This window comes from Poeciliopsis prolifica, unplaced genomic scaffold, assembly GCF_027474105.1.
Source record: "Poeciliopsis prolifica strain line A6 unplaced genomic scaffold, Auburn_PproV2 SCAFFOLD078, whole genome shotgun sequence".
Classification (NCBI taxonomy): domain Eukaryota; kingdom Metazoa; phylum Chordata; class Actinopteri; order Cyprinodontiformes; family Poeciliidae; genus Poeciliopsis; species Poeciliopsis prolifica.
The window spans coordinates 227,338-242,985 of NW_026562453.1; the positions used below are offsets into that span (position 1 = coordinate 227,338).

Below are 15,648 nucleotides of genomic sequence, written 5' to 3' on the forward strand. Positions count from 1 at the left end.
AAACAAAGTTTTCTATGATGCACCAAGTCACATAGCTCAAATCATCTTAAACTGTGTTTTTTTTACATCAGTTCTCTGTGCCCCATGCATCTCTACAGTCACCAGACTTCAATCCAACGGAGCACTTTGGGATTTAGTGAAGTGAAGCGTCACTCCATGACTGCAGCCAACAGTCTGGCAGCAACAAAGTCTCTGAGGAATGTCTGACACCTTGTTGAATCATCAACAGGCCTCGTCACTCTGAAGGCTGCAAGACCAGCAAGGTGTTCTTAGTATATTGGCCAGTGAGTGTAGCTGAATGCTAACCTGTGTCTATAAGGCTTGGCCAAGTCATTCAGTCTGTGCTTTATTCTGAATTGATATGGATAACACTCTATAGCTGGTAGAAAGAGGGTTCAGAAGTTGCTGATTTGGCCCGTCCTTGCACCCGTCCCCTGGGATCCACCCATCTGTCTCTCTCTGGCTCGGTGGATCCCTGCGGCATGCTGGGCCTGATTACCTTTACATTTAAACAAACAGCTCCGACTCTTTGGAGGCAGCCAGCCATGAGTGCTGACAGGGGGGGCTGAGGTCAGGCAGTTGGTGGAGAAGACTGATTAGGTGATAAAAATGTTATTTATTTTCCTTACTGATAAAAGGCTCTGTCCGTACACAGAAACACACACACCATTTTGTACTCCACCACAGAAAGATCCTCCATCTGCTGAAGTGATTGTCTAACATTTAAGCCGTTAAACACCACACATCGTTGGTCCGTCCTAACAAGAAAATACTGCAAAACCGATTTTACAAGATGTCTGCTATCTCATGGAAGAGTGATTGAAACACAATTACCAATTAGTGCTCTACATTCTCACGCATACTGTCCTTCACTTTATCTCTGCTCACATCCACACAGACAAACTCGTTGCGAGACTGTCCTTGTCTCACTCCCTTTGCTGTCTGATGGTGAGAAATCATTTTATCCAGCTCAGTGCTTCCACAGAAATTTGCTCCGTCTGGCCAAAGAGTGGACCAGGCGGAAACAAGTGCAAGAGCAAGATTGGAAAGAAAGGAGGTTATAATGGGGAAACATGTTTTACCATCACTTTCTGTACAGTACACAAAGACTCTGTCCATAATACTGTACGTCTGGCATTATGTCTTCCTGAGCAATTTACCAGAAATCTATTGGATACAGGAGGTCAAATGAATTGTCAAGAAAAGGCTAACTGTCAGTTCTGAAAAGAAAGGACCCAAATGATCACAGGTCTGGAAAAGCAAGAGCAAGCTTGAAATTAGTTCATGGAGGTTCAAAGTACAGAAGCACCACAAGAAAAAAACACAAGAGGACAAACTACTGACAACTCAGTGAGTCTGGCAGAAAGAAAAATCACCGGAAGTCTAAGAGCGTGATTAGTAGATTTCTGTCTATAAAACATGTTATTTTATACTGATATTATAAATTCTTTCTAAAAAAAATTAAACAAAATGAAAACAAAAATATCACAGAAACAAGCACATCAACTAATCCACTGGACATTTTGAACACTGCAGAAGTGCAGTGTTTGCTGTTTGGTGGTTGAAGCAGAACCAACAGAACCTGAACTCAGTTTAATGGAAAGTTATAATCAGAGACACGTATTTAGGTGGCATGGAACAAGGAACAGGCAATGAGATTGGAAAATCCAACATTTAACATGACAAAAGAACTAAAATACTGAGAATAATGTAAGGAAATCTGTTTAAATGTACAGGTAGCACAAGAATAGACTAAGAAACTAAATGCAAAGGGATGAATCTATATGACAAAACTGTTCTACCAAAAACATACGAACACAAAGCAAAGATCTGTTGATTGTGTCGGTGTTGGAGGAGGTAAGTTCATCTTATGCTTTCATAGCAGCTTCATCTATTATAGAAAAGATTTACAGAAGGTTCCAAATTTGATGGCAGGAGGATTAAGTTCTCCCACACAACCATCCCTCATCTCTGTCGTAATGGACCTTGCTTTGTGCACTGGTGTGCAGGAAGGAACCCTCCTCAAACTGTTCCCACAAAACCAGATCCATGAAAATCTTCATTTCACTGAAGCCCAACTCTTAAAAAACGGCTCCAAACTTTACACTGGAAGCAATGCAGTCTGGGAATCAATCTTTTCCTGGTGCACACGTCTGTGACCATGGAGGTGAATGCAATAATTTAAAGTAAGCTAAGCATCGCTCTGGGTTTTTAGCAGGTTAGTCTTTTTTTTTTAATAAAATTTCATTTTTGCTAAAAAAGAAACCATGTAGATGAAGGACGGTTAGTTCAGTGAATAAGTGAATAATTGATAAGCTAATTTCAGATGTGAAATATAGCTTTTGAGTGTAACCTCAGTGATTAATGTCGGTGCTGTTGTTGATTCATCATTTCTGCCTCAGCTGCTTTTGAGTCACTACCAGCAACTTAAACTTTTTCCTTGACACAGGAGTCTGTCTCTGCTTCCTGTCCAAACAGCAGATCACCAGGGAATCTTATTTAACAGGAATTCTGGTTTTCCACCGACATTTAGTGATTTGCTGCTTTTAACATTTAGCAATTGCTTTGGTTAGATTTCCTTCTTCATAACAGATCAGTCAAACCGTTTCATATTAGCATCTTTATGGTGATGTCTTGTGCAATTGTGTAAGATGCCCAATATAAAAACACTTTTCATAATTTAAAGTTTTAAAATCATTTTTAAATCATTTGGTCTTGGTAACAGCAGAACATGTATAAATTATGCTAAACAGTGATTGAATAAGTCTTAAATTTTTCTTCACTATGTAATTTCTACTTTTTTTTTCTTTCTTTGTTACAATACATGACGGCACGTAAGTTATAATAATGTCGATGGCAGCATGACAGGGCGGCGCATGTGGGCGGCGTTGATGGAGGGGACAGCGGTGGAGGGAGGCTGGGAGTGAAAGGGTGAACAGAGCCGGTGCAATCACATGCCTGCTGGGTTGGAAGCAGAGAGCAGACAGTTGGGGAGGAACTGAGAACCTTGTGCACAGTGTAGGTGCAATCATGGCTCTATTGTGGGAAACAGTTGGGCCTCTGAAGCTGCCAGCAGCAGGAGGGTGCAGCCCGAGTGCTGCCCCTTCAAATCACCATGTCTTTAACATTTCTGACTAAATAAGAACAAAAAACTGTACTCAGAAGTCTTACAGTCTGCAACGGCCTTTGCCAGATTGGACAAAAGTTATCTTGAATTCATTGCTTGGTGAAGAAGGTTTTTGGCTGTCATTACTCAGCTGATCGTTTATTGGGGCAGTTGGAAGCAAGACACATGCACAGCTGTTTAGCAGGAAGACATTATTTGGTCAGTTATTAGAAATACGGGTCAACAATGTCTTCCTAAAGGAGGAGAAGCTAAAACTTGTTACTGCGGAGAATGGTGGGTTTGTGACTTGGCTTAGTGCCTAAGACAGTATTTTATTGGCTGACAACATGAGTGTTTACAAAGTAACCAAATAGTATTTTATTGCTTATTGTAAAAGGAATTGGAGAGTAAGAACCAGAGCTGAATAACATGTTGGAAAAGGAAAGAAGCATTCCCAAAATGCTCTTAAAGTAGATTCAGATTATTGAAGTTGAAGATTTCCTGAAAACCAGCCATATCTCATCATCCACTCTGCACCAGAGTTTACACTATACACAGTATAATCTGGCAATCTGATAACTGCTAATCCCAGAGATGTATGCGTGTCACTCCAGAGAACAGATACAGCTCTAGAGTTAGCAGCATGTGTCACTGTTGCAGAGCATCGTATGATGCACATGGCTTAGCAGCTTAGCATGGCAGCTGCTACACCATGTCGACCTGTTCACACTTTTCTTGAACTAATCTGAAGACAGCAGGAAGTTGTACGGTCTCTCAGGATGGACAGGAGAACCTCAGAGCTGACCTCACTCTGACTTCATGTAACCTTCAACATTGTGACTGAGTTATTCTTACTTCCAGTCACTTTGTTGTAATTCCACTAATAATTAAAGCTGCAATATTTAATGGTGAGGACATTTCAGCACTGGACTTATTGCACAGGTGGTTTCTGGAATGAACTGAGCTGCAGGGAGAAACCCATTCCTTCCCAAATGTTTGCAGAAATATTCATCCTGCCTGGTTCCTGGATTTCATGCATCTGTGACCAGGGAGGTGATTGGATGTTTTGGGTGGATGACTGAATACCTGTGGAAATATAGTTTGTTTCCAATCAAACATGCATGGAATTATTTTACACTGATGTGTGAAACCTGTTTGTAAAAACAAACAAAAAAAACCTTCGTAGTTTCTCCCCTCTAACATTTCTGCATCTCATATTGTTTGTTTGTCTGTTTTTCTGTGTATTTGTGGCTGTTATTGGCCCACCTTAACAACCTTAACACCTCCTTCTTTAGGAGTTCATGGAGCAAACATTTTATTATTAGTCTAGAGTACGAAATAAATATCATCCACTATTTCCAACTGTATAGTTTTTACTGGTAAACTAACTGTTATTTGCAAAATCAATAACTGATAACACAATTTCACAGAACTGCAGCTCTTGCCTGTTGACAGTGATCTATGGATCATTTGACTGAAAACCACATATTGAATATATAAGATTTTTCAGAGAAAAAAATCAATGCTGTGTCTGTGTTGTTCAAAGTGGAACAAGATAAGCTAAAGTCTAAACCTCAGTGAAGTGATTTAAATACTACAGCACTGCTTGAGCTGCTTAAGGTCATCCTGAAGTCAAGCTGGAACTTTCATAGGGAACACAAGAAATACGAATTAGCTGTGATAGAACTACAGCTGTTGCCTAAATATTTTTATTTTATTTTAAGGTTTTTTTTTGCATGTTATTGTTTCACTTAATACAATTTTATAAATTTTCTCCTTACTGCTCTGGAAGCAAATTATTTTTATTCCTGCTTCACTCAGTTAAAGTACAGCTTAATATTGAGAACTGCACAGCAACACAACATGAATCTGACTAATCTAGTTTAAACTCTCCAGTCTTCCGCTGCAGTGACTCCCTGAGAAAGGAGAGAAAAGCTAACCTTTGACCTCTGGAATCCATTAGACTCTCAGAAAGCTCTCAGTGGATTCCATGATGGTACCTCAGCGTTCAGAGCCTTGTAATCCTAATGTCTGCCTGGCTTTAACTCAATGGGCCCTCAGAGGTCCCTCTGCCATGTAGACCCAGACATCTGACTCACATCATCTTCACCTGCTGCTCCTTTAAACTGACACGAGAACAAACACCAGGTTCCACTGCAAGGCCAGAGTTTCACAGAAATAAATATGCTCTCGTTTTATAGTCTTTCTTTCTGACCTGAATCCATTTTAGTTGTTTGTATTAATAGATTTTTATCACCTCTATGCCACTTTCTCCCATTGATGACATTTCTCTTGCTCCTTGGATCTTATTTTGAGAATTTAATATAAAGCACCATATATAACTCCAAAGCACCTAAATATTACTTCCATACACTTTGTCGAGTCAGAAGACATCCTTTACTGCCTGCTAAATATTTCACTTTTATTACTGGTCTGTCTATATAATCGACTTTTTCACTGGGAAAGCGTTTTCCCAGACTCAAGATGTTTTGATCACGCTGTTGTTACGTCATTATGTTTGATATTGGGACATAATTTGGCGCATATTCAGAGTCAGGTCAGATTTAAGGATCAGACCTAAATATTGAATATTAAACCTTTGCAAACATCACACCTGGAACTGTTTGTCCGGTCCAAAAATATTCATACCATTGCAAACTTATCACATTTATTCACATTGCAAAAAATTTAAAATGTAGTATATTTTACCAATATTCTGAATCAGACCAACAGAATGCTGTGAAGAATTATGAAATGGAAGAAAAGGACATTGATGGTACTTCATTCTTTTTTACATATAAATAAAAATCTAGTGTTGCTTGAATTTGTGTTCGGCTGCATTTAATTGCCTACATTGTGGAACCCTAAATTCAAAAGCCTGTTGAATATTAAATATTAATGCTACAAATTTATGTGCTGAAACCACTTTAAAATATTGTAGTAAATCATAAAAAGGATGTGAAAACTCTCCCAAAACGTTGAATCTCTGCGGTTTGCGTCTCGTCTTCTGTTTCTACTAGCAGCAGCTCTCAGTCGGAGAGGACGGCGGTTCTTGCGGTGCACTTCAGATAAGACACAGCGGGGAACACTCTTCATCCCTCTTCAACTGTCTCACCCTTTAACATTCCTCTTCCCTGTGGAAATGGCCTCCATTTATTCAAAAGCTACAAAGCGCTGTCAAGCCATATACGCAGGAATATGAGCCGTGACTAACCAATTGGCTTTTGCACCCAGGAAGGAATGGAGGGGACACATGCGACGCCTCGCTATGGTATCCATGCGATGGCAGCAGCTCAGCTGCCTCTGGTCTCAATGGGCAAAGACATGTGACTGGACAGTCTGGAAGGCTAATAAAACCTAAAACATCTATAGTTCATAGTTTCATTTTCATTTCAGATACAGATCAAGAATCCACTGATTGTGAAGACCAAAAAAGTCGGAGATCTTTAGCGAGCTTTTTAACAGTTGTTTTTGGATTGTGCTTCTTAATTAAATGCACCATTTATGCTGATGGAGCATTTTGACCTTCAGCGCCTCGAGGGATAAAAGGAAGATGAGAATGAATAATGTGAATGTGTTTTTGACAGATGCTCATTCTGTCTGTGAGGAGAGGTCAGAGAGTCCAGATTAGCTGCTCAAACACCTGCGCAACGCTAAGCCTGCTAACCTCTGAGGCAGCCAGTGCTCACACACACACGCACACACACACCTACATGCACACACACATGTGCATGCGCTGGTGGAAGCCTGTCATCTGCACTTCTCAACATTCTGACTCTAGATCTGAATTTAAACATTTTCCAAATCAGGAGTAGTATAGAAAAACAATTATAGAATATGGAGAAATGTTTGTCTCTGAAGGATTTATCTTTCACATCAATATAACATCACACCACTAGAGACGAAGAATGATTCTGTGTCCCAGAGATAAACGGGTTCTGGTACAAGATGTGTAAATCTATTCCACAACAAAAGACCTTGTGAAACTTTTCCTGAAAGGCCACTCAGAAAGGAAGAAGCCAAAAGAAACAAAAACTGCAGTTTGCAGATGAACACAGAGACAAAACAATTTCTGGACACAGTCCTGAGGTCTGAGGAGACGGTTTTTCCATAATGACCACTGTTAGATTTGGAGGGAGAGCAGAGAGGTTCATACCATCCTAACTGTGAAGTACGGTGGTGGCAGCATCATGTTGTGCAGTTGTTGTACTGCAGGAGAGACTCGTCCACTTCAGACAGCAGTCGGCATCATGAGGAAAGAACATTATGTAGAAATATTGTAGCAACTTACAGACATCAGGTTGGTTTTCCAGACTAACAGTAACGCTTACAGCCAAGGTTGTTACAACAAAGTCCATGTTTCACTGCAGCTGATTTAGAGAGAATATTTGTGCAGATCTGAAAAGGTTTGTGATAGTGAGTGAGCTTTCAAACCCGAGACAGTTCCACTGGTTCTGTCAGGAGGTATGGACCAGAACTCTAGGAATCTCTTGAAAGATGCTTCTGGAAAGACACTCAAAATGTTTGACCCAATTCATACAGTTCATGCCAAATACTGAGGAAATAAATGAAAACTTGATGATATTAATATGTAAATTGACGACGTTCTCTGCCTCATTATTCTGACATTTAGCAAATGAAAATAAATTTGGTAATTCTGACATAAAACAAGTTTGATGGGTTTCAAATTCACACGGTGAGAAAAAAATGTTTGCATCTTTTCATTCTGTATTTGTAAAGTTCAGTTTTATGTTTTCGTTCATCTATTCAGCCGTTCTTCCATCCTTCCAGTTTGTGCTTTTTTCAAAGTTCCACAGACATTTCTGACGAATTCAAAGTAATTTTCTGTGTTTGCATTTTTCATATGAGCTAACATGGACTGAGCCATCTGAAAATCAGACACTGGAAAAATCCAGAATTTAAAAATGGAATCGTGCTCTCGTCAGCGCTTTGAACGGTTGCTGCACCTCTTTGAACGTAGCGCCTCTGTCAAATCTGGCAGATCAAAACAGGTATTTGTGAGTGTTTACATGTCGGATCGGGACGTGGGTCTGTTGTTCCGGCCCTCGGGGCTTTCGACACTGGGCGATGGTAATGACTCACTGTTTTACAGGATGCTGTTCACAGAGATAAAAGCCGCTGTGCTTTAGGGGAAGAAAATAATGTCCTATTACGAACATTTAAACACATCTCAGGCTCATCCTGAAAATGAAGCATGCACAAACTCACTCAGCAATAGCTTACCTATCAGTCTGCCTCCTTGACATCAAAGCAGAGTTGATAATGTTGGCATCCATGACGTGCAGAGATACAGATGCATGCATGCGTGGACGTGTGCACACAAACAGCCGGCTCTGGGGGGATTCAGGTGTTTTTAACAACCAGACGAGTTGAAGAGAATAATGACTATATCAAGCAAATGTGTCACAGGTTCAGATGCTGTTTATGTTTATCGTGTTATTTATTCTACTCCTTATTTCCTGTAAAATTATATTTGCTTTAGCTACGCTCAAAGTTTCACCAAATCAGAGCTGAGAGGAAGTTTGTGAAGTTTTCAGAGTGAACTGAAGTAACCGACTCAAGAGAAGAATTAGTGTTGAGGAAAATTTAAAACTACAAAAACGAAATTCTACTGTAGCTATAAGGCAGAAGAAGTGGGCAGGATGTACTTACATTTGCTTCAGTAACTTTTTGAAAAAAGAAATACTTTTACTGTGCTGTAGTTTTACATTTACTTTAGTAAAAAATATCCAGAAGTTGTTTCACATATTCCATGGTGAACTACACCTGCTGCAGAAATTAGTTTCATACGTTTTATGTGTTAATAATTGGACATGGAAAAGTCTTTTCCTCTGCCTGGATTTTTTATTTAGTGTTTTAGTCCTGAAAATGAAACTTGCACATATTTTATGGTTTTGTCTGAGTACATATTTTTTATGTATGTCATTATGAGTTAGTCAATAGTTCAGTAGTTTTTTTTATTTTACTTTAATCAAATACTATTTTACTTGAGTAAAGTAAGTAATGAGTATTTCTACTCTAAGAGCAGGAAGTTGATTTTGTCTGTTCAGTGTGCAACAGGCTGCAATCTCATTCCAGTTCTTAATTAAATAGGGTTTTAAGTGAGGATGAACACTGCAATAAAATAAAATATGAGAAACATGGGAATCCTCATTGTTTGCATTGCATACAATCTCATCCTGCTCTGGTTTTTAAAACAGTTCAGATGAACCACATTGCAGCTGCTATAAATGAATCATATTTCTTTGTTTTCCTGAATACAATAAGAGTCGTTGAGTTGCAGCATTTTTATCCCCACATTTTAAAAAACCATGAGCTTTATGAAACAGAATGAATGAATATTCAACCGTCTAACCTGCTCATCCTTGGAGGGTTGCATTCTGATGTATAATTATGAACTTGAAGAAGAATTGGTTAAAAAATGTTTGTGAAAATATTTAAAAACAATGTGCAAACTTAATTTTTTTAAGTTAAAACTCCTTCAACTGAAATTTTGATGGATGAAATTGTTTGCAGATATTTAAGGATTTCCAATAACACATTCAGGACAGAAGTTGATTTTATTCACTGTGTTGTTCCCAGTAAATATGTATGTTTGACTCTGTGGATTTATTCTCACTGCTTCCTGTTTTCTGTTGCTTGTGTCGTTCAGAACACGCCGGTGGGCCAATCGATATTCATGGTGAACGCCACAGATCCGGACCAAGGCACCGGGGGCAGCGTTCTCTTCTCTTTCCAGCCTCCTTCTCCTTTCTTTGCCATCGACGGAGCCCGAGGCACCGTGACTGTCACCAGAACGCTGGACTATGAGACAACAACTGCCTACCAGCTCACCGTAAACGCCACGGTCAGCTAGCTCACAACGCCACACATCTCCATGGATTAATGCTCCTGGAAACAATCTGATTGTGTCTTTTGGTTTTACTAGGATCAAGACAAAGTGAGACCTCTGTCCAGACTTGCAAACTTAGCCGTCACCATCACTGATATCCAAGATATGGACCCTATTTTCACCAACCTGCCCTACAGTACCAACGTAGAAGAGGACATTCCTCTGGTCAGTCCTTCAATCCAAATATTCACGTTTTTAAGGACTTTAAGCAACTTTGTGGAGGAATCAGTTAAAATATAAGTAAATCTTTTTTGTAACAAAACATCATGAAATTTCACATGAACACAATACTGAACAGGGAGCCATTAGAGCTGCTGCTGATCAGTGAAACCTTTTCTATGTGTGTGGAAAGAATAGATTTGGTTAAAAAAAAAAATATATATATATATAAATCAAACATGGACCAAATCACTTCACTCTCAGACATCATTGATAAAACAGTTTTAGAAACCTTTTGTGTTAAAATCATATTTTATTCTGTGTATTTTCTCATTTGTTTAAACTGCTTCTACATCATTTATATCACAAACTTTGTGTCAGAAATTTCAAATAATGGTCCAACTCTTAATGCTTCCCTTTCAAACCTGTTCAGCATGATGATCAAGTCATCAGATCTGTTTCAGCTTCAGAATGGCTTTGACTAATATGTGCTTGACATCTGTCATTTGATTTATCACACCGAAGCCTCCTGACGTCCCTTTAAGGACCTTTAGTCTTTCCTCTGATCGTCATTCTCTCCAGCTCATTTTCAGGTATCCTGACAACAAATAACTGAAGCACTTCCAGAGTTCAGGGTTTACTCCAGGCTAAAACAGAAAGGTTACTTCAGCTGCTTGAATACAGGATCTTCTTCTTTTGGTTGTGATCAAAACTCTAAAAGGAGAAGATACTGAGGGAGAGGGTTGAAGGTAAACCTTTTCTGCCTTTTCTCTCTATTTATCCCAGCAGACAGGAGAGGCGTCTGCATTCCTTTAACTTAGGCCCCAAACCATCAATTCATCTATTTTCCATCCTGCCATTACTTCACCTGCCTCGAGTCGAGCAGTTTATTGTCTTTCAGTCAGTAACTGTGGCCTTGCATTTAGAAGAACTGGCTCTCATCCTCAGCGGTTCGAACTCAACTACAGACGGTTCAGCAGCAGGTAGAGAATCGTGGCTCGGATCAGAACCGCAGCAGCACCTGCAACAGGCAAAGATGAGCTGCTTGGATTCACAAACCAGACCAGGATCCATCTTGTCCTATTGTTGATGCCTTGGCAAAGGCCAAATCTGAACCAGAACAAATTCAGCTTCAAGTTTCACTTTGACATCAGAATTCACACTTTGAAAAGTAGCGGTGTTACTAAGTAATGCTGCAGCAACTCCTCTGAGGGTCATGGTTATCAACCTTCTCTAGGAACTACGTTTCTCACTCCTGCTCTTTAATATCACAGAAGTTCATTTAGCTTAAAATATGTAGGTGAGGAGAAGGCCTAAATTATAATTACAGCAGGATTCTCCACCTTTCTGAGTTTCCTGTAGAACCCCCTCAGCAGGAGGTCTGCATGCAGCACTGCAGGTGTGTCAGGTCGTAATTACTGCAGAAAATTTACTGTTGTGCCTCTGGGATGTTAGGCCTCCAGCAAAGGTCAGAAGTCTGTGAATTGCATGAATTGCTAAGCAGTGGGGTCTCCCTGTGACCTTACCTTAGTCATAATTGCAATTGGGTTTGTAATGGCCATCTAATATACTGTCTGTTTCCCTGAGCACCGTTACACTCAGACTCTGTTCTTAGCTCCTTGACTTCGCACCAGGTGGTTGAAAGTCGAGCTGTTGATGTTTCCACTTGCTTGGAGGGAATTATCCTCATGAGGATGATGCTCTCTGTCCCTCTTTCTGTTTCTCCCCCTCTATCACTCCATTTCCTTCCTGCCCAAACTCAGTTCATCACCCAGGCCAGCGAGGCTCACACGGCCACTGGCTTATCCCGGTCCGCAGCCTCTCCGCAACCTAGCAGAAATGTCAAGTGCTACATTTGCATGCATATTAAGAGGGCGTGACGGCGCCGACGCCCCGTGTCTCCCTGACTCCCTGATTCATCAACTGTCAGCAGGAAGGTCAAACAGGCAGAACTGGGCGGGATGATACAGAAACAAAACGTTAGACTGACGAAGGGAAGTGAACCTACTGGAGGATTAGAGAGACTGAAACATCTATTGTTGGGATGACAACGATCAGTTACAAAAACATCATTTTTACACTTTAGATTTTGAAAAATCCTATCACAAAGTCATAAACTTTTAAAGTGAAACAATCTGGAACCACACAGTTCCTTTGATCAGCATAAAATTTTAAGAAATGATTAAGAAATTCTTGGTTGCATTTGTTTTGGATTTTTCCACCCTATTTATATTAAAAGTTGTTTTTTTTTTCTCTGTTAAACGTTACTTCTCCAGTACATTCATTCATTTCCAGATTTTCTTTATTTTTACACTTCCTCTCCTGGCGGTCTGACATATGGCTGACTCTGTACTTTCGTTAGGACGTGGTGATGCGGGCCAGCAGTGCGCACCTCCGGTGACCTCATGTAATCTAACAGACACGTGTCGTTTCCACTCTGCACTGTTTGCCATTGATAAGCTGCTGATGTTGTATGCTGACAGAAGCCGTGTCAGCTGCTGTAAAAGCTCATGACATTTACACATGAGTCCGTCAAACACAGACCTGTTACAGGTCTTCTCACAAAGTTTGAATTCAGAAAAAAACCTTTTTTTCCAAGATTCTTTCTTTTCTTTTCTCCGAAGGCCAATCAACCTGTCATCCAGGGAAAAACGTTTGACAAAGCGCTGAAAAATGTTATTTATTTATTTTTTGTTGTTTTTAGATGAAATCACAGGTCTGTGTTTTTAACAGTTATGGCTGTGAATCTATGCTCTAACTGACATTAAGCTCCTTCTAGGACAAACACACAATTTGGCTGTCAAACCTATGAGAAGGAGAAAAGGAGGTGGGGGAGAAACGCACTGTATAGCAAGAAATGGAAGGATGGTTGGCGGTGGTGTGTTTGTGTGTGTGTGTTTTGGCATTTCTCACAATGTGTGTGTGTGTGTGTGTGAGAGAGTGTGCACCCCAAGGGGGGAGGGATTGTATCTGTGATGGCTGATTGAACAGATTCCACTTGTGTGGACAGCTGAAGAATATTGCTCACATTACTTCAGCATCACTTCCTCTTATTTTTCTCTACATCTTTCCTCGATGTTTGCAAGTGTGTGTGTGTGCCTGGGCGTGTGCGTGTGTGTGTGTGTGTTTCCCTCTCAGCTGGGGAATGGTTCTCCTTTTTAAAAGGCTTGTAATTGATTCTGGTGTAATTGGTCAATGACAGGAGATGCCTTGGCAGAAATGGAGCATAAACATGTCTAAGACACAATTTGCAGGATCAATGGGAGGCAGGCCTGAGGTGTGAGCGAGAGAGGCGATGACGGAGGCTGGGAGGGAGGAAGGATGCAAGGAAGCAGGAAAGGCTGTGTCGCTGCAGCACGGGGGTTTTTAAGCATCACCACCGTGTCTGATTGAGGCACGGAGGCTGAAAAAGTGTTGCAGATCAAAGGCTTTTCAAACAGCTTTCTTTTTCTTCCTTATTCTGTTTTTTTTTTCTTCTTTTTTTGAGCTGTCATACTGTGATTTGTTGAGGGAGCGGACTCATCTTCACAGCAGGAGAGCTTCAGAGAAATGCAAGAAAAATAAACACCAAATAAATATAATTTTAAACATAAAGAAAGGAAAAAACAATGTTGGACTACCTGTATAAGAGCTCCCAGTATTTCCAATATTTTGTTTTTGTAAGATCCATTGAAATATTTTTAGCTTTTATTGTCAAATTATTTTTTTCCAAAACATCTCGAGAGCGCAACAAAGGCAAAAGAAAATGTTTGTGTTTAAGTCACTTCGAACTGAACCTCTAGTAATTGTGAGTTTTAGGGAACACAACCTGCAGTGAAGATTGCTTACTTCTGTCTATTTTAGTATTTTCAACATAAACCTTAATATGCAAAAATGCCCTGAGTGGAAAACAGTCTTCGCACTTCTGCAGAAGCTGACATTCACAGTCTACCAAGGAAAATGAACGTCATGCTTCACTGCAAAAACACTAAATCTAACTATTTAAATTATAACAATAGTTACAGTACAAATAGTACAATTTTAAAAAAGGTGAAACCAACTATCCATCGTAACTAGACTATTTCCCATGTCATAAATTAAATAATCTACCAGTGGAGCTTGTACATTTTATCAATATTAAGGATTTATCAACTTAAAACAAGCTTGCATATCTTTGTGAAAAGGTTCTCTATGTGGAAGCAGTGACAGATGTGCTTTATATCTGACAAAAAAAACACCAAGAATACACAAAGTGAACTGCGGCAGTAGAAAGAGAGATTGCTAAACATGCAACACTGAACCAGGAATACTTTTAATCGGGAAAGAAAACTGCAGTAATAGTTTCATCACCATCTGAATACTGAAGCGCTGAGCCAGATAAAATCAAAGTCAATGGCAAAAACAACTCCAACAAAAGCTGCTGGTTAATTCCAAAGCTAAATTCATAATTATCAAATTTGCTACTTTCTATGGATCAGAACATACAGAGAGAACAAAACCCAACAGCAGCAGTCATTGCAAATAGAGCATAAATGGAAAGAAACAAACAGCAGCCTTATCCTCTAGCAGCAAACCTACAAATAAATTTTGGATAAATTAGAAACTACTGCAAACTTTACTCTGTGCTTCCTTTGTCTCTGCAGGGGACTGAAGTGAGGACGATAACAGCCATTGACCAGGATCGGGGCCAACCGAGAGGAATCGGCTACACCATCGTCTCAGGTCAGAACCACAGAACTGATCTGATGTCAGTAACTCTGAGGAGTTTCCTCTTCATCAGTCTGATCAACTCAGCGATCAGCAGCAGGTGTGATCAGAACTCAGTAGGGAGATTTAACTTCACCACAACAGTTTCTAAGTATGTTTTCTGATTTAACAGAGCAGAAATCAGCCCACATTTAGTTTTTGTTTTCTTTCTAAACTTGGCTTATTCTATCAAAATAGGATTACAGTTTGTCAAAGTGACAAATTAAGCTAAAAAAATAAAGTGTGTATTTAATATCCCTGCCCTGTGTGGGTATTACTAAAGAAGATAAAAACAGTTTGCATGGTGATGATAAGGATGAAGCTGTGATCCTGCTTGGTTCTCCTTCCTCTGCCAAGAATGATGTTTATGCCTTCAAGTTATGCTGTCTACCTGTTTGTTAGGACGATATCGCAAATATTCATGGAAAGAAAAGATTTCCACTACATTTTAGTGGAGAGATAAAGTTTTAAAACTGGGTTTTCATCCAGATTTCACCTCTGGAAAGACGGGGCTGCGACTGCTGTAAAACGATGTGAAGTGCTGCTGTTGCTGCTGCTGCTGCTGCTGCTGCTGCTGCTGCTGCTGCTGCTGCTGCTGCTGCTGCTGCTGCTGCTGCTGCTGCTGCTGCTGTTGTTTATGTGAAGTTTGTCGTTTTACAATGAAATGAACTGAAATCTGATTATTGTGCAGCGGCTGCATTCTGCAGGGAGTGTGGCTCATTATGCATCAGGCCTATAACATAAA

At 40.0% G+C, this 15,648-nt stretch overlaps 1 protein-coding gene across 1 annotated transcript in view; it reads left to right on the plus strand.

Annotated features, from left to right (window-relative positions):
* LOC129352604 (cadherin-23-like) overlaps nt 1-15,648 on the plus strand; it is a 125,542-nt gene that overhangs the window by 51,539 nt on the left and 58,355 nt on the right. Inside the window, exons 7-9 of the mRNA XM_055021671.1 lie at nt 9,780-9,974; nt 10,056-10,184; nt 14,801-14,879. Of these exons, the coding sequence (XP_054877646.1) occupies nt 9,780-9,974; nt 10,056-10,184; nt 14,801-14,879 (403 nt within the window). The remainder of the gene's footprint in view (nt 1-9,779; nt 9,975-10,055; nt 10,185-14,800; nt 14,880-15,648) is intronic.